Source organism: Terrapene carolina, unplaced genomic scaffold, assembly GCF_002925995.2.
Source record: "Terrapene carolina triunguis isolate 2854851 unplaced genomic scaffold, T_m_triunguis-2.0 Scaffold23, whole genome shotgun sequence".
NCBI lineage: Eukaryota > Metazoa > Chordata > Testudines > Emydidae > Terrapene > Terrapene triunguis.
The window spans coordinates 17,010,302-17,028,564 of NW_020664374.1; the positions used below are offsets into that span (position 1 = coordinate 17,010,302).

Below are 18,263 nucleotides of genomic sequence, written 5' to 3' on the forward strand. Positions count from 1 at the left end.
AATGAAAGAAAATGCACTGCACAAGAGGGTAGATGATTTACAATCTGATTATGTGAGATGCTAAATTCCTCCAGTGTGCTATTAATTTCCCATTTAAATCACGGGGGCTGAGTACACCCACCACCTTTCAAGAGCATGCTCTTTGAGAATAAAGAATGAGGAAACTTTGGCTAATTGGAAATCATGAAAAGATTAACCTGGGAACTCTGAACTGTGGGTTCAGCTAGCTAAAGTTACATTGCTGGCAGCATTTTGATCAAAGGAATCAGTCATCCTGGTGTCTGCTAGGAGGTTACTGACAAGCAAAAGTGAGTGTTGCATACAGAGCTGTATTGATTAGTTGTAAAACTATTGATACAGAAGGCTACCTTGCAAACTTTGAGGAAGACTTAGAATCTGGTAACTGTAATAATGGGGGAAAGCTGGCATATTTCCAGACTACACAGCCTACTCTTTTAGAGCATGACCCGATACCTATTCAATCAGTGAGAGTTTTTCCATTGATTTTAATGGGCATCGGATCAGGCCCTTAAAGAAGAGCAAATGTTTTGGGATTGTAAAAAATAACTGATTATATGATCTAAAAGACTGAAATATGCCTTTCTGTCTCCCATTAGATGACATTGGGGCAAGGAAAGAGGACAGATTTATATATTTCAATCACCTGAAAAAGTCTAAACATTTATTGTAACCAAAATCCCACACTTACATTAACCTGGATGCAGACAAGATGGGAAACAAGAAGCCATGTAACTGTTCTCTCTATTTACATATAGATATATTTAGACCTTGTTTTTTACATCCAGTTTTGACTTAATGCCCCATTTTCGTCACTAATGTGAGCTGCAGGAAGTCAAACCTGATGGACACTGTCCCAAAGTTTAGGACAGGAGTGGCCAACCTGTGGCTCCGGAGCCACATGTGGCTCTTCAGAAGTTAATATGTAGCTTCTTGTATAGGCACCGACTCCGGGGCTAGAGTTACAGGTACCAACTTTCCAGTGTGCCGGGGGATGCTCACTGCTCAACCCCTGGCTCTGCCACAGGCCCTGCCCCCACTCCACCCCCTCCCCTGAGCCTGCCGTGCCCTCGCTCCTCCCCTCTCCCCCACAGAGCCTCCTGCACGCCATGAAACAGGTGATCGGGAGGTGTGGGGAGGGAAGGGAGGCGCTGATCAGCGGGGTTGCCAGTGGATGGGAGGCGGGGAAGCGGGGGAGCTGCTGGGAGCTGCTGACATATTACTGTGGCTCTTTGGCGATATACATTGGTAAATTCTGGCTCCTTCTCAGGCTCAGGTTGGCCACCCCTCGTTTAGGAGAATGACACAGTGAGTGGAGATGGGCAGCTCTATGGCATAGGCCAGGCTAAAATATAGCCTACAAAGGCTTAGCCATGGAGTAGGATTTTTTCCTTTTTATTTCTTTTCTCCTTTTTTAATTAGATCCTTTTATATTTCAAAGATTAAAAAAAAAAAAAAAAAAAAAAAAAACACAGGAGTTCATCTTATGTGGATGCTTTCTGTCATCTGTTTAATTCAAATATTAATATGGTTTAAAATACATATGGCAAGAGGTTGGTCCATAAAAATAATAATTGCTGGTATTCTTTTAAAATTATTAATTAATAAAAATCTAATATTATTCATATCTTCATAAAAATGAGGGCAAAATTCTGCCCTCAGTTAAACTGCACAACCTCAGTGCAGAACACAGAATTACATGAACATAATCTAGTGCAAAATTTGTCCCCCTCATTTAAAAAGTCACCTACTGAAAATTTACAATAGCTCCCAGAAATATGTTTCAGTAATGTAAACAGGTTTAATTAATATCTGTAAAAGCATTTTGAAGATTATGAGTGCTATTATATTATTATTATCAGCAACAAGTACATAAATAGACTTTTTAACTTTTATTTGATAGTACGAGCTATTATAACCTATTGTTAAAGGATTGGTATGTATTTAGGCATACAATGAAATCTTTATTAAAAATATACTAGTTCGCATACAGCAGTCAAAGGATCTTTGCTTTATCACCTTTAGTAAAAATTTCACTAAACTGCTTGTTCTAGATATAGATTTTTATATCTGAAACAGGATTTTATTTTCCTTTATAATAAATGCACTCTTATTTACTTACTTTTTCATTTAAATGAATATCTCTAGTGATAATTTCCAGTTACACATGTAAAAAAAATAGCACAACTTGACATTTATGAGAAATCGGGACTTAGGTCCAGATTAACTTGAGGTACCCATATTTAAAAAGTACGGCCTAAACAATTTACCTGTAGCCTATAGGTATTGGTAGATAAGACATAGGTATAAGTTAAGGCATAATGCAATGCGCCTAAAAGCCTCTAGGCCTGTAAGACAATAGCTTAGCTCAGCATTTTCCAAATGCGGGCACCATGGCCACATGCAGCCACCAGTGGATTTTTTTGCCACCACAACAGCTTCCAAAACGTGGGTGGAGTTTGGAGGAGACAAAGCAGTGGCGCCTCCCTGCCGCGCCCAGCTGTTGCTCCTGAATAGCTGTTACCAAGGGCAGCGAGATGCACCGCCAGGATTTGGGCCTTGCACCACGCAGCTTCCTCCTCATGGGTGCCAGGCAGCATCTCTGGAAACACATAGGGCTGGTGTACACGGCACTGGAGGTGGCTCTTGTCAGTGGAGGTGGCTGCAGCATTCAATCGCTGAGGCACTCCCAAGCAGCTCCCCTGCTCACACCCGATCTGGGCACGGAGCCTAGGATTCCACAGGTGGCCAGTGAGTTCTTGACCCACCTTCCCTGGGGTGGGGTCTCACTGAAGGGCCATGGGAGGCAGGGACAGAGAGACTGGTCAGTGTTTCCTCTGCCTGTTTACAGATGCTGTAGTTACCGCAGTAGCTCAACGGCTCAGGGCTGCTTCAGGGCTTGGCAGCTTCCCGACAGGGTGAGGGGCTCCCGCTCCGTGACACCCTCCGAGCACTAGAATAGGAACAAAGTCTGGGGGCACTGAATTGGGAGCTCTACTTCCTACTACCTTTCTATTAGATAAATAAATTACAATGATTTGGACGTGTATGTGTGCACATTTATTTGTTTTTTTCCTAAAGTTAATTAAGTATTTTAGGAAAAATTGTCAGAGCAGCCACCGCAAGAATTGGTGGCCACACGCTGAGACCACCAAAAAATGTATTGTGAGAACCCCTGGCTTAGCTAAACTAATCAAGGCCTAAGGCCCAAAAAGCTAACCAGGAGTAACCCTAAATAATAAGATATCACAAGACAGACTGCTTTAATAAATGAGTATGACTAAACTGCTGACAGGTAACCACAAGATGTCAGTTTATACCAGCTTTAGATATTTTAAATTAGGAACATCAGCAGATATCCAACCACAAGAATGCCATAGTCACTAATTGATGAATATGCTAATAAAGTTGAGGTAAAAGACCTAGTAACTTACGGGAGAAGAGCACCCCAACTTTAGTAGGGTGAGAAAATACAGACAAGGAAAAGGGGCTGAGACCCCTACTGAATATGCGTTAGGCACAGTGGGAATCAGCTGAACACATAAAAACTGCATTTCAGCCAGCGTGCCTTGGAAGAGGCCAGGACGATGACTGCTGGTAAGGATGACAATGAGGATGACTACTAACATTTTGGGTTGTTCTGCAAGAGATGGTGTGAGTATATGGATGCTCAGACACTCATTTTATATTATTTCTACCCTCTTCGCGGAGTTGAAGTGTTTGTGATATTGCTAACAGTGCTAATAAAAATATTACAAAGACACATGCATCCGAAGAAGTGGGTATTCACCCACGAAAGCTCATGCTCCAATACGTCTGTTAGTCCATAAGGTGCCACAGGACTCTTTGCTGCTATTACAAAGACAGAAGGTCTTTCCTAAGTGTGAGTGTCTCCACTGTGCACGCCAGGGTTCTCATCATTGTGATAACTCTAATACTTCTGGGTCTGATCAGGAGCCAGGACCCTCTCAACCCACAGAATGTTATTGGGATTTCGAATTGATCAATATAATTAATACACACTCAATAGATCAGGCAACATACCTAAGGCCACCCAATGAGGCAATGGCAGAGCCAGGAATAGAATCCAGTTCTCCTTAAGTCCCAGTCCTGTGCCTATCTATTGGACTAGGCTGCTTCTGCATTGATATCTCAGCTACCCCCTTTCAAGTGCTGCTCTGCTATTCCGTAAGTCATATTTCCCTCTGACTTAAAAAGCAATAGTTCAGTTCTTCAAAGCACCTGCCTTCTGGACTTTGAAACTGACAGGACCCAGTTCTGAATTTGATTCCTGTGGTGAATAAGCCCCCTTTTCATTCTAAATAGATACGAAAGTACACTTCCACTCCAAGCACAGCTGGAAATATTTTAGTAATCAAGGGGGTTTTCTCCAATTCTCCACTACACTAACCACCCACAGAACATTCACACCACAGGCTGTAACTTCTGAAGCTGTCAAACTGACAAGAATGAAACTGCCAAAGATTTGCCTTATCATGGAACTGAGAAAGTGACTTTATAGTTAAGACTATAACGAGTTTTCTATTATAAACCCAATTTTGACCTTCACTTCTACCTTCCTCAGAAAGACTCCTTTCTGTCTGAAATTTATTACATGTGGCCTCCTGCCAAAAAACTTTATAGGAAACTCTTTGAAAAATGAGCACTTGGAAAGGTCTAGCACCTTTTTAAAATGTTGCATCTCAACTATAGGTTGGCCTAGTAACATTAAATTTATTCATAGTACATAGAAGTTAGAGATGAAAAAAGCCTATTAGATCACCCAGTCCATCTTCCAGACAATGAGATAGTGTGACTTTCAGTATTTTCTGGAAGTGTGGTTATTTCATTCTAGAGTTTGTATGGATCAACCAAGATACTCAAAACTAGATAGGATGCAAGACCTCCAGCCCTCTCTGTGTGAGACTATGCAGACATTTAGCAAATATTTTTTAAATATTTTCAGCAGCTAATGGAGTCCTCAAAGGCTGATGTCTCTGAGAACTCCATTAGCTCATGGCAGACTTTACAATTTTTGCAAAAGGCTTGCATAGTTTGAGTATGAGGGGGTTAGAGATTTTGTAGGAGCAGTGCTATCCTTGAGGAAGATTTTTCAAAGGCACAAATGAGAATTAGGTGCCCAATTCCTACTGATTGTTCATAGGAGTAGGGCACCTAACTTCCCCTTGTCCCTTTGAAAATGTCTCCTCTTTGTACATTGGCTGATTCAGGGGATGGATGCAGTCTCTGATGAATTTGACTCCTCTCAGAAGCTCTGTTCCCTCTGCTGCCACAGAGAACCACCCTCCATCAGGACCACCATCAGCTGCACAAGCAATGCTGGGTATGTCTACACTGCAGCTGGAAGCATGCCTCCTAGCCTGGGTAGACAGATACATGCCTGCTCCACTTAAGCTAGCAGGCTAAAAATAGCAGTGTGAACATTGCTGCCCCAAGATGCCGGGAGGAAGCATGAGCAGGAGAGCACAAGACGGGAGGACTCCTGCCTCATACTGAGAAAGCTGGACGATCAGCGAGTTATCTTAAGTGCCTATACACAAATGCAAGAAGCCTGGGAAACAAGCAGGGAGAACTGGAAGTCCTGGCACAGTCAAGGAATTATGATGTGATTGGAATAACAGAGACCTGGTGGGATAAATCACATGACTGGAGTACTGTCATGGATGGATATAAACTGTTCAGGAAGGACAGGCAGGGCAGAGAAGGTGGAGGAGTTGCACTGTATGTAAGAGACCAGTAAGACTGCTCAGATCTCCAGTATGAAACTGCAGAGTCTCTGGATTAAGTTTAGAAGTGTGAGCAACAAGGGTGATGTCGTGGTGGGAGTCTGCTATAGACCACCAGACCAGGGGGATGAGGTGGACGAGGCTTTCTTCCGGCAACTAACAGAAGTTACTAGATCACAGATCTTGGTTCTCATGGGGGACTTCAATCACCCCGATATCTGCTGGAAGAGCAATACAGCGATGCAAAGACAATCCAGGAAGTTTTTGGAAAGTGTAGGGGACAATTTCCTGGTGCAAGTGCTCGAGGAACCAACTAGGGGCAGAGCTCTTCTTGACCTGCAGCTCACAAACAGAGAATAATTAGTAGGGGAAGCACAAATGGATGGGAACCTGGGTGGCAGTGACCATGAGATGGTCGAGTTCAGGATCCTGACACAAGGAAGAAAGGAGAGCAGCAAAATACAGACCCTGGACTTCAGAAAAGCAGACTTTGACTCCCTCAGGGAACTGATGGGCAGGATCCCCTGGGAAAATAACATGAGGGGGAAAGGAGTCCAGGAGAGCTGGCTGTATTTTAAAGAATCCTTATTGAGGTTGCAGGAACAAACCATCCCGATGTGTAGAAAGAATAGTAAATATGGCAGGTGACCAGCTTGGCTTAACAGTGAAATCCTTGCTGATCTTAAACGCAAAAAAGAAGCTTATATGAAGTGTAAGATTGGACAAATGACATGGGAGGAGTATAAAAATATTGCTCAGGCATGCAGGAGTGAAATCACAAAGGCCAAATTACACTTGGAGCTGCAGCTAGCAAGGGATGTTAAGAGTAACAAGAAGGGTTTCTTCAGGTATGTTAGCAACAAGAAAAAGGTCAAGGAAAGTGTGGGCCCCTTACTGAATGAGGGAGGCAACCTAGTGACAGAGGGTGTGGAAAAAGCTAATGTACTCAATGCTTTTTTTGCCTCCATCTTCATGAACAAGGTCAGCTCCCAGACTACTGCACTGGGCAGCACAGCATGGGGAGGAGGTGACCAGCCCTCTGTAGAGAAAGAAGTGGTTCAGAACTATTTAGAAAAGCTGGATGAGCACAAGTCCATGGGGCCAGATGCGCTGCATCCGAGGGTGCTAAAGGAGTTAACGGATGTGATTGCAGAGCCATTGGCCATTATCTTTGAAAACTCATGGCGATCGGGGGAGGTCCCGGATGACTGGAAAAAGGCGAATGTAGTCCCCATCTTTAAAAAAGGAAAGGAGGAGGATCCGGGAAACTACAGGCCAGTCAGCCTCATCTCAGTCCCTGGAAAAATCATGGAGCAGGTCCGCAAGGAATCAATTCTGAAGCACTTAGAGGAGAGGAAAGTGATCAGGAACAGTCAGCATGGATTCACCAAGGGCAAGTCATGCCTAACTAACCTAATTGCCTTCTATGACGAGATAACTGGATCTGTGGATGAGGGGAAAGCAGTGGACATGTTATTCCTTGACTTTAGCAAAGCTTTTGATATGGTCTCCCACAGTATTCTTGCCAGCAAGGTAAAGAAGTATGGGCTGGATGAATGGACTATAAGGTGGATAGAAAGCTGGCTAGATCGTCGGGCTCAACGGGTAGTGATCAATGACTCCATGTCTAGTTGGCAGCCGGTATCAAGCAGAGTGCCCCAAGGATCGGTCCTGGGGCCGGTTTTGTTCAATATCTTCATTAATGATCTGGAGGATGGGGTGGATTGCACCCTCAGCAAGTTTGCAGTTGACACTAAACTGGGAGGAGTGATAGATATGCTGGAGGGTAGGGATAGGATACAGAGGGACCTAGACAAATTAGAGGATTGGGCCAAAAGAAATCTGATGAGGTTCAATGAGGACAAGTGCCGAGTCCTGCACTTAGGATGCAAGAATCCCATGCACTGCTACAGACTAGGAACCGAATAGCGAGGCAGCAGTTCTGCAGAATAGGATTTAGGGGTTACAGTGGACGAGAAGCTGGATATGAATTAATAGTGTGCCCTTGTTGCCAAGAAGGCTAACGGCATTTTGGGCTGTATAAGTAGGGGCATTGCCAGCAGATCAAAGGACGTGATCATTCCCCTCTATTCAACATTGGTGAGGCCTCATCTGGAGTACTGTGTCCAGTTTTGGGCCCCACACTACAAGTAGGATGTGGAAAAATTGGAAAGAGTCCAGCGGAGGGCAACAAAAATGATTAGGGGGCTGGAGCATATGACTTATGAGGAGAGGCTGAGGGAACTGGGATTGTTTAGTCTGCAGAAGAGAAGAATGAGGGGGGATTTGATAGCTGCTTTCAACTACCTGAAAGGGGGTTCCAAAGAGGATGGAGCTAGACTGTTCTCAGTGGTACCAGATGACAGAACAAGGAGTAAGGGTCTCAAGTTGCAGTGGAGGAGGTTTAGGTTGGATATTAGGGAAAAGTTTTTCACTAGGAGGGTGGTGAAGCACTGGAATGGATTACCTAGGGAGGTGGTGGAATCTTCTTCCTTAGAGGTTTTTAAGGTCAGGCTTGACGAAGCACTGGCTGGGATGAAATAGTTGGGGATTGGTCCTGCTTTGAGCAGGGGGTTGGACTAGATGACCTCCTGAGGTCCCTTCCAACCCTGATATTCTATGATTCTATGAAGTATGGACCCTGGGGGGGTTGTGCAGGATCATACTCAGATGCCTAGCCCATGTCGCTGCCCGTGTCACAACATCCATGCTGCTAGTTTTAGTGTGCTAACTCAAGCAGAGCTAGTGTTTGTCTGTCTAGCCAGGCTGGGAGGCACACTCCCAGCTGCAGTGGAGACATACCCAGCATTGGTTGTGCAGCTGACTGTGATTCTGATGGAGGGTTCTATCATTCTCCTCTGACATACCCATTGTGGCCATTTTGGAGGCCTGAAGTCCTTTGGGTGGGCTACATTTGGTTTGTTTGGTGCACTGCTCCTGCTTCACTTTGGGAGCAAGGTCACCCTTATCCTTTTCATTATAGGTTTTTCCCTTTTATCAGCTGCCGGTCAGGAAGAGAGTTCAAGTGTCTTTTCTGGCCTCAGATCTGTCTCCCGAGTATAGAGCCCATCTTTTCTGATGCAAAAATACACCTCTTTACAGTCCCTCAATACACTTCACTTTAGGAGCAAAGAGAAACAATTGAGGCACTTTTTACCTCTGGGCTCTTTTGGCATTTGTTCTGCCATAGCAAGGGGGACTGGCCTGCAAAAGGGGAAAACCTTTGCAATGAAGTTTTGTAGATCATATTAACATATAGTGTTTTAGATATACAATTGAAATTGTTTTGGTTCATTTTCAGCCCTTGAAGCTCTGGAGACAAAAAGAACTGGAGTAGCTTAGCTTCAGTGGGAGAAGCTAAGCCTGTATCCAAAGCCAACAAGTTTGTCTCTGCCTCCAAAAGCTGCAGGGTAGACTAAAGACCCACAGTCAGAATTTGCCTAAGCAACATAATTTAAAATACTACTATTGGCAGGACGTATATTTTTGAATGCTGTGCACAACTTATTTTATGATGAGCAAATCAATGATGTGGCATTGATGCAAGTAGTGTTTTCCTTTATAAATCTGGACCTTGACCACGTAAGATTTGGATAACTCATCTGCAATTTTTTTTCACTCATCATGATTGACTCCATACAAGAAGTATGGAGAATTGTATGTAATCAAAAGAGCTTTAAAACTTCAACTCCTAAACATTTACAAAACTCCAGTTTTCTGTGAGAGACTAAAATGTACACTTTCAACTAACGCTAGTGGCTTGTGGAATGCTTTCCAAAGCTGGCTGGTTAGCAGCATAGCCACATGCTTTTGACATCTAGATGAATTTGTCCCAGCCAATCTATTCTAATTTGTATTATTTAATTCATGTCTGAGGTGTCAGGTTCAACCTCCCTCTCTCCTAGGTGTTTTAGGATATCAGAAGGATATAGGAGTTTTGTCTAAGAGCTTGACCAAGACATGTTGGTAGATCCTTACTAAGCCACTAGCCAATAATATACACACTTGCCCTTGTTCGAACTTTTTTGCCTTGTTTTCAATCCAACTGACCTCATTCAAACCCAAATCTCTTTCTGACAGTCCTTCTCTACACAGGACTGGCATTTAAAATGTCAACCGACCCAACTTTGTTGTTAAAGTCAAATTATACGTATTTAATTATTTAAGTCTCTTCTTGTAAGCTTTATGACCCCTTAGTTATTTATGTTGCTCTTTGAATACCCTCCAATTTGTTGACAGAGATTCGGTACTGAGGTGCTAAGAACAAAATGAGTGGCATGACAAAGTCAGGCTGGACTGTTGCAAGAGAGTGGTGGAAGGCAGGTATGTTAGCCCTAGAAAGATAAAGGCCCTTTTTCTTATAATCTGAGAAGGGGTTGCCTCAGACCTTTGAAAACTCCTCCTCTGGTGAGAGAGGGGGAGGAGAGACAAGCTGCTGCAAGGCTAGGGGCAACAGGGAGAGAGGCTTCTCCAGGTTGAGAGGCTGTTCTCCTCCCTACAGGGGAAACAACCAAATCTGAGTGCCTGTTTAGGGGAAGGACTGACATCCCAGGGCCAATAAAAGGAAAACACCCCCATGCCCCTAGAGAGGGAGGCAGCAGGAAAAGATATCTCCCTTTATTTTGTGTTTGTGAATTTGACTCTTTTGTTTGGTGGAAGAGCACTCCTTGGGCCTGCCCCAAGGCCTACCTTGAAAATACTGATAAATAAACAGAGAGTGGGAAGACAAACTATATCCGGAGTGGGGCTGATTTACTTCAAGCCCTGCCACTGCCAGAGAGGGAAGTGCTAAGCCCAGTGAGAAAGAGGAGGTGCCTGGGCACAGTGGGTCAAATTCTGATCTGTTACATCTGTGCAATCCCACTGATTTTGATTTCACATTCTAGGTACTCTCTCATCTATCCTGTATTAGAGAGTCCTTATTACTTCTTTGACGTGATGCCTCTGGCAGAGCAGCCCAAAATTCCATTGGCCACTTTTCATCACTATACTGCATTATAAGATCATATCTAACTGAGCTTACGGCATCACTGCTTTCCAAGTGGTTCCCACCCCCTAAATATCTATGTTCAGATTTGTTGCTCTCATTGTATCATAGTTTATATTTCCAAGCTGATTCTCATATTGTTATTTCCAGGCTCTCTAGACCCCTTTGTGTTATTTCTGTCTTCACAAGTGTTCACACAACTTTCAAATTAGGTATAACCTGAACTGAACTAATTGTTGCTTAACCTTACCATGTATTGTTCACTACTGATGGCATTAAATAAAACCACATTTAACACCAATATCTACAGTAGTCCATACCTCTATATCCCCATATTATGCGCCATTTCCTTTTGTTATCTAGTTTTCACTCTGGATGGTAGTTAGTATTTATAAGCAAGTGACTATGAATTAATTTTTTAAGTAACATTTTTGGAGGGCACTATATCAAATGCTTTACCTATCAAGTTAGACAAAGATCAGGCAAAGTGAACATCAGGGGAAAATTCCTAACAGTGCAGTCTATTAAACTGTGGAATAACTTGCCAGCCAAAGTGGTAGAAGCCCTTTCACTTGAGTTATCATAAATTAAACTAGACAATGCACTTGAAAGTATGCAGTAGAGAGCAATCCTGCACTGTCACATAGATGGACAAGATGACCTGTTAGTAAAGATCTATCTATAATTTTTCAAAAACATTATACATTTAAATTCTGTTTATGAAAATAAAATGTCATTGAACTTATGCATGCAAAAGAAACAGTATCACTCTTCATACCATGCTCATACGGTGAGAAAGTTCCAGCATCTATATTAATATAAGGATCAATTTTGATTGCAGTGACTCGTAGACCACATGATTTCAGTATGGTGCCAATGCTGCTTGCAATGATTCCTTTGCCAATGCCTGAGATGACACCACCGGTTACTAGGATGTACTTCATTGGAAAATGAGTAGCAGCACATAGGTCTCGAGTTGGAAATCTAACAGTGACAAAAAGCACATTTGGTAAACACACATTTATCCTTAGAAATCACACTAAATCAGCATGCAGAAAAGGAAAGCCAAAATGAGCTTCAGAAACCAAAATATCAAAATTAATAGTCACAATTTTGGACTTTAAATCATTTTAAATTTAAAGTTTTTTAAATCACTTCATACATATTCTGCTAACTTTAGTTCAAGGATTTTTCATTCTGATGACAGTAACCACAGTAAATTTTATCTTTGTCTGATAGTTCTATCTTTAGAGGAAGAGACTGAACCTCTGCAGGACTGTCCAAACCAAAGGATCCCCTCGCCCTGTTTTCCAGCTGTTTTTCATTCTCCCATCTGCCCCCAGAGCCTATCATGTAGCCACTATTCTTCGAGAGGGCTTGCTGTCCCCACTAAGCCCAGGAAGCAACAGACTGGAAAAGGAAAATGGAACCAGATCTTCCACAGAACAATGCACGGCACTACTGATCACCAGCCCAGAACTGGATTAGATGACCTCTCAAGGTCCCTTCCAGTCGTACGATTCTATGAAACAAAAGTAAAGAAATGCTTATATAGCACAATTAAGCCATCTTGCACAGCCTAGCTTTTATTTCTTTGACTTAACTTAGACCATTACAGTTACTTATATCCATAATGTCAAGGTTGTGTTTAACTTTAGTATCTTCATGAAGTTAAAGTGCTATATAAGTGCTAAGATTTTTTTTGGTTTTGTTTTCATAACAATAAGCAGTACTGACATTTATGTGAAACTGAAATGACATTATTTTCATTTTTTTTTCTTTATTTGAATTTTAGATGTGACCATCAAAAATCTTTAGGCACATGACTGATACTTAAATTCACATATTACACTGTAAATCTATTGTATCAAATGACATTTATTAAGTGTTATTTTTGTTTTTAATGCAATACTATTTTTTTTATATAAGAATCCTAGAATTCCATGAGTATTAGGTGGCTAGTAAAATAATTTATATTTTAAATTTTATCTCAAGTACACAGCTTGGTCAAACCTCTGCCTAGAAATCAGTATGCATACAGTAATCTTCTTATTTGTTAATACTGTGCAAACACCACACACTTTGGACCACAGAGAAATTGCATTAAACTGAAAAAAAGCACAAGTACAAAAAACATTGACCAACAGAGCCCTTTGCTTTGAATGACAGTGTGACTATAGATTCAGTATACAGACTTTGTGTTGCTAAAGAAAAATCCCAGTCAATTCAAAATCGGGTCTTAAAGGACAGTCAGCTTAAAAATTATGGGCCACACTCTCTGCTATGTTGGTTATTCCCCTATCAGGACAAAGAAACTTTGTGAGTCTGAACTCAGAATCTCCTCAACCTTCTTCCATCTAGCAGGGGCACATGCCCCTACAGACAGTGCTGACCGTTCAAACTCAAAAACCTGTGTATGTCTGCATCTGCCAGAGGGATCGACCCATAAAGGCTCTGTGTCTCTGCACTGTTTCCAGGACCTCCCTACTTTCTCCCAAGAGTTCTCCAATTTCATCTTTAATTTATATGATTTTATAATTAATATTTTACAATTTTGAAGTATCTTTTGTTTTAAGATTAAAAAATAAACATTATTTTCAGCATATTTTCTTTACTTCTCCTGTCTAAGAATCAAAGATCTGGTTTGATTACTTCGCCCAGTATCTCACCGGAGAACTGACATAGGAAGTACAACAGAGCTAATGTACTGGACAAGAGGCAAATGAAATGGATTCATCCTTTTATTAAGATGTCAGAGATGAGTTAACAAGTACCAGACTGTCATTCAGAACACATGCTACACAGCAGGTAGATGTGTCATTTTCAGAAACCTCCTATCTTCTAAGCTATAAAATAATACAGAGTTCGAGGAAATATTACAGTGAAAAGATGAAGACTACTGTATCTGTAATATTTCCAAATTAAATATCAAATAAATCAAAAGACATTGGAATATGCGATAGTGATCAAAAATATACAAGAAGCTATAATAGCTTCAGAACGCTACCTTCTTCCATGTACAGCTGTAAGCAGTGCAGACCTTCCCAACATTACAATGTCACAATAAGCCTGCAAAACAGACAACAATAGGCACTAGTATTTATACAAGTCCAAGGCACAAGCTGTTTAAAAAACAGTGAGATGTATTTTCAGATGGTTCCCAGGAAAGACAGAGGTGTACAGCGCTTGTTAACACAATTCAAAGTTTCGCATCTAATTATTAATGATCTTAAAACATAAAGTCTCTACAAGAAGGGAGAGTGTGTGTGTGTCTGTGTGTGTCTGTGTGTGTGTGTACACAAGATAAAGCTTTACAGTCCTGCCCAGTAAATAAACACTCTATCAGAGAGCCTAACAAAAAATAGTGCTTTAAAAGAAATCTAGTAATTAGACCATGGCTTAACATATTACCAGATACCTACTAGCCAGGGGCAGACACAAAAAATGAGGTGAGGAGTCCAACAGCAAAGTTTACCATCCTGTAGTAAAACTACCCTGACAAGATGCTGTACGTAACTCCCACCCTAAGCCGCAGCTTCACTGCTGGAAAAAACCAGGGTGGTGGGAGCTCATCCTGCTGGATGTTCCATAGATCTGTTGTGGATGTCTGATCAATTCAAAGCTCTCTCCCAGCATCCTCCTCCGGCTGAGGAATGGGAAGAAGAGCAGGTTGTCACTTTACCGCTTTCAACCCAGACTCACATGTGGGGCAAAAAAAGAAGTTCCCACAGGATCAACGCAGGCCTGGTAATGATTTGGTACAGAGCAAACACTAGTGGAAAAGAAAAAAAATAGTTCCTTTACATTCACACTTGTTATAAGAAAAAATGTTAACTACAGAAGCCAAGAATGACAAAAGACAAATACAGAAATGAAAAATTTAGAAGAGTGGAGTACATGAAAATACAGAATTCACAACACAAGTGAACTCAGAAAGTATTAAAAGCAAACTTGTACTCTTATTGCTCTACATGGTTCTTGTATCAATTCTGTTTTTCTGAGATAATTCCACAAAAGAACTGACCTGAAAGACAAACAAGAAACCAAATCTAATGCTTGTACCAGTAGCAGTTCTGCTGATAGGCAGAACTATTTATTGGCACTCTAGTGAAAATACTTGCAAAAGGTTTATAAAACTGGTTTGAACCATAGAAGGGACGTCATGCTGTGATCGTCATTCTCTGGTTCTTAACAATTTGCATTTTTTAAAATCCCCTTTTTAGTGGCTTAGAGGCAATCTCACTTGCTATGTACACAACTGCAGTACTGCATATACAAGAAACAGTGTAAAACTTGAAAATAGTGCTAATAACAAAGCCTCTAAGTCTGCAATGCAGTGCACAAAAGCTGACCTCTACCTCCATGCAGAGCCCTGCTGATATCAATGGTGTTCTGCACAGCTTCAGGGTCTATCTAAATAGAGTAACTTGCAAGATTGGGGCTTAAATTTCAAAATTTTCACTCATTTGAAAAATAAGTGGAATCAATTTTACTTTACACATTAATGATTGATAGATAGATAGATAGATCAGGGGTTCTCAAACTGGGGGTCGGGACCCGTCAGGGGGTCACGAGGTTATTACATGGGGGGTCATGAGCTGTCAACCTCCACCCCAAACCCCGCTTTGCCTCCAGCATTTATAATGGTGTTAAATATATTAAAAAGTGTTTTTTTAATTTATAAGGGGGGGGTCGCACTCAGAGGCTTGCTGTGTGAAACAAAAGTTTGAGAACCACTGAGATAGATAGATAGATAGATAGATATACTCTTTTCAGGTCACCTTCTATTTGTCCTTCTACTTCTGCCTGGGTTCTCCCCTTAGCCAAAACATACGTCATTCCACTGATGCTGATCACCACAAGGGGAGCAGGATTATTGCTAAGCAATGTCCCTCCTAATGTTTCAGAGATGGCCAATCAACAAAGTGCAACAATGTAAATAAATAAATATTAATAATAATAATACCTGGCTGTTATGTAGACCACAAAAACTGCCTCACATGTGGAAATTTTAAATTGCTCAAAATATTTTAAAAGAATGTTACATATTTTAACCTATGTGAATGTATACATATAGATAATATTTTATAACGTTTTGAATACTTTACATATAGTACACATAGGCCTGGTCTACACTAACCCCCCAATTCGAACTAAGGTACGCAACTTCAGCTACGTGAATAATGTAGCTGAAGTCGACATACCTTAGTTCGAACTTACCGCGGTTCAGACGCGGTCCACACGCGGCAGGCAGGCTCCCCCATCGACTCCGCGGTACTCCTCTCGCCGAGCTGGAGTACCGCAGTCGACAGCGAGCACTGCCGGGATCGATTTATCGCGTCCAGACCAGACGCGATAAATCGAACCCAGAAGTTCGATAGCCAGCCGTCGAACTACCGCGTAAGTATAGACATACCCATAGTGGGATGTATACCTGATCACAAAGCTTATCCACAAGCCCAGAAAAGCCACTCCATCAGATAAAATGTCATTATTGTAGCAATATTATAACAAGGGCTTGAAAAAATTAACTGACACCTACTGGCAGAGGCTGACACAAAATTCTCCCTCAACCAATGAGCTGCAGGGAAAACATCCTGGCCAGTATAGCTATCACTCTTATAGCTGAGAAGAGGAAGGGTGCTAGGATTCCTGCCAGCAAATCTGGGGACTCCATTATTCATAATGTAGTAAAACTTCAGAGTTATGAACATCTCAGGAATGGAGGTTGTTCGTAACTCTGAAATGTTTGTAACACTGAACAAAACATTATGGTTGTTCTTTCAAAAGTTTACAAATGAATGTTGACTTAATACAGCTTTGAAACTTTACTGTGCAGAAGAAATATTCTGCTTTTAACCATCTTAATGTAAATGAAAAAAGAACAGAAACAGTTTCTTTACCTTGTCAAATCTTTTATTTAACCTTTCTCTCTCATTTTTTTAGTAGTTTACATTTTTTATTTATTTATTTTTTGTCTCTGCTGCTCCCTGATTGCATACTTCTGGCTCCAAATGAAGCATGTGGTTGACTGGTCGGTTTGTAACTCTGGTGTTTGCAACTCTGAGGTTCTACTATATCCTCTGATGAGTAGTACTGAAATGTGAAGTGCCTCTTCCACACAGCCATCCCTCCTCTGGCTGCTAGGAGAAAACGGGAGAGTCTCTAATACTCTACTCCAGGGGTTGGCAACCTTCAGCAGGCAGCCCATCAGGGCAATCCGCTGGCAGGCTGCGAGACATTTTGTTTACCTTGACCATCTGCAGGCACGGCGCCCCGCAGCTCCCAGTGGCCGTGGTCCGCTGTTCTCGGCCAACGGGAGCTGCAGGAAGCGGCGGGCTGATGCGGGGGGACCGTGTCTGCGGACGGTCAACGTAAACAAAAGACAAATTAGAAGCATTTAGTAGGTCATGGTTTCAGTTGTAGAAATGAAAGTATTATTTCCAAAGATCCCATGACTTGTAGATGAGCAGAGAAAGAATTTGACAAACCTAGCTAGGAAAGGGAAACAAAACAAAAACCACTGAGGGTATTAGGTTGCCATATGCTCTTAATGAGCGGACTCATGCAAATACACATGTGAATAACTTTACTCACACGATTAATTGCTTCTACTAACACAAGTTATTTTCAGTTAAGTGTTTGCAGGATTGTACCTCAAACCTGCAGCATTGTACTGAAAATGAATTAGTATAACTGGTGAATTTTTTATTTACTTTTCACATTTCTGTTGGTATTGTTAGAGCTGAGAACTGCAAATAGCCCTCAGCAAAATGGCTCATATACTATATAAGTCATGTCCATGACTAAAAAGTTATTTGGCCCTAGATTTGACCTGGGACCTGAGCATCAGGAGGTATTAATGATCCCTGCACAGGAAAGCTACAAGCCTCCAATTTTTGTTGATAAATTTGCTAAAACTAATCTATGAGGATGAAATCCATTAACAGAAATAATTTCTACAATTATTGGAATATACCCAATCATTGGACAGAAAGAGGCTCTAGTGTACAACTTAAAGATGTCTAAATATTAAAAAAATATTAGGAAGAGTGCAAGGAGGAATAGAGGACCCATAGGCCTCATCTACTCTGGGGAAATACATGTTGCTGACAATAGCTGACAGCAACACCTTGCCTGGCTTCAATTAATGCTGAAAAGAATTCACCTGCTCATGTATATGGACTCAAATCGTTTTCAACCCTATCACAGCAGAACATTATCTCTATCATGCTTTTAATCATGAGAGTGAATCAGCTTCCTCCTCCAGCCAGGCTACCAGTTAAACTGCTTCAGCAGTGGGTCATTTTCCTAGTGTCCTAACATGCACGGGGGGGAGGAAACGGTGAAGTGTTTGCCCCTGTGTGCTGTCACCCGGTCTCGGGCAAAGCTGGTGTGGCTCCCATGTTTTTACAGGAGAGGTGGGCAGTGACTACCCACACATGCAAGCAACACGGTCGTGCTGCCTGGGTGAAGGGGGCAGGAGCTAAACCCCCCTTCCTGTAACCCCA

At 41.8% G+C, this 18,263-nt stretch overlaps 1 protein-coding gene across 2 annotated transcripts in view; it reads right to left on the bottom strand.

Annotated features, from left to right (window-relative positions):
• Positions 1 to 18,263, bottom strand: part of LOC113405127 (CTP synthase 2) — a 134,079-nt gene that overhangs the window by 115,530 nt on the left and 286 nt on the right. For both annotated transcript variants that reach the window (XM_026649738.1, XM_026649735.1), the window contains exons 2-3: positions 13,760 to 13,821; positions 11,531 to 11,736 (exon numbers count right to left, since the gene is read on the bottom strand). In XM_026649738.1, coding sequence (XP_026505523.1) covers positions 11,531 to 11,736; positions 13,760 to 13,803 — 250 coding nt within the window. In that variant the 5' untranslated portion in view covers positions 13,804 to 13,821. The remainder of the gene's footprint in view (positions 1 to 11,530; positions 11,737 to 13,759; positions 13,822 to 18,263) is intronic.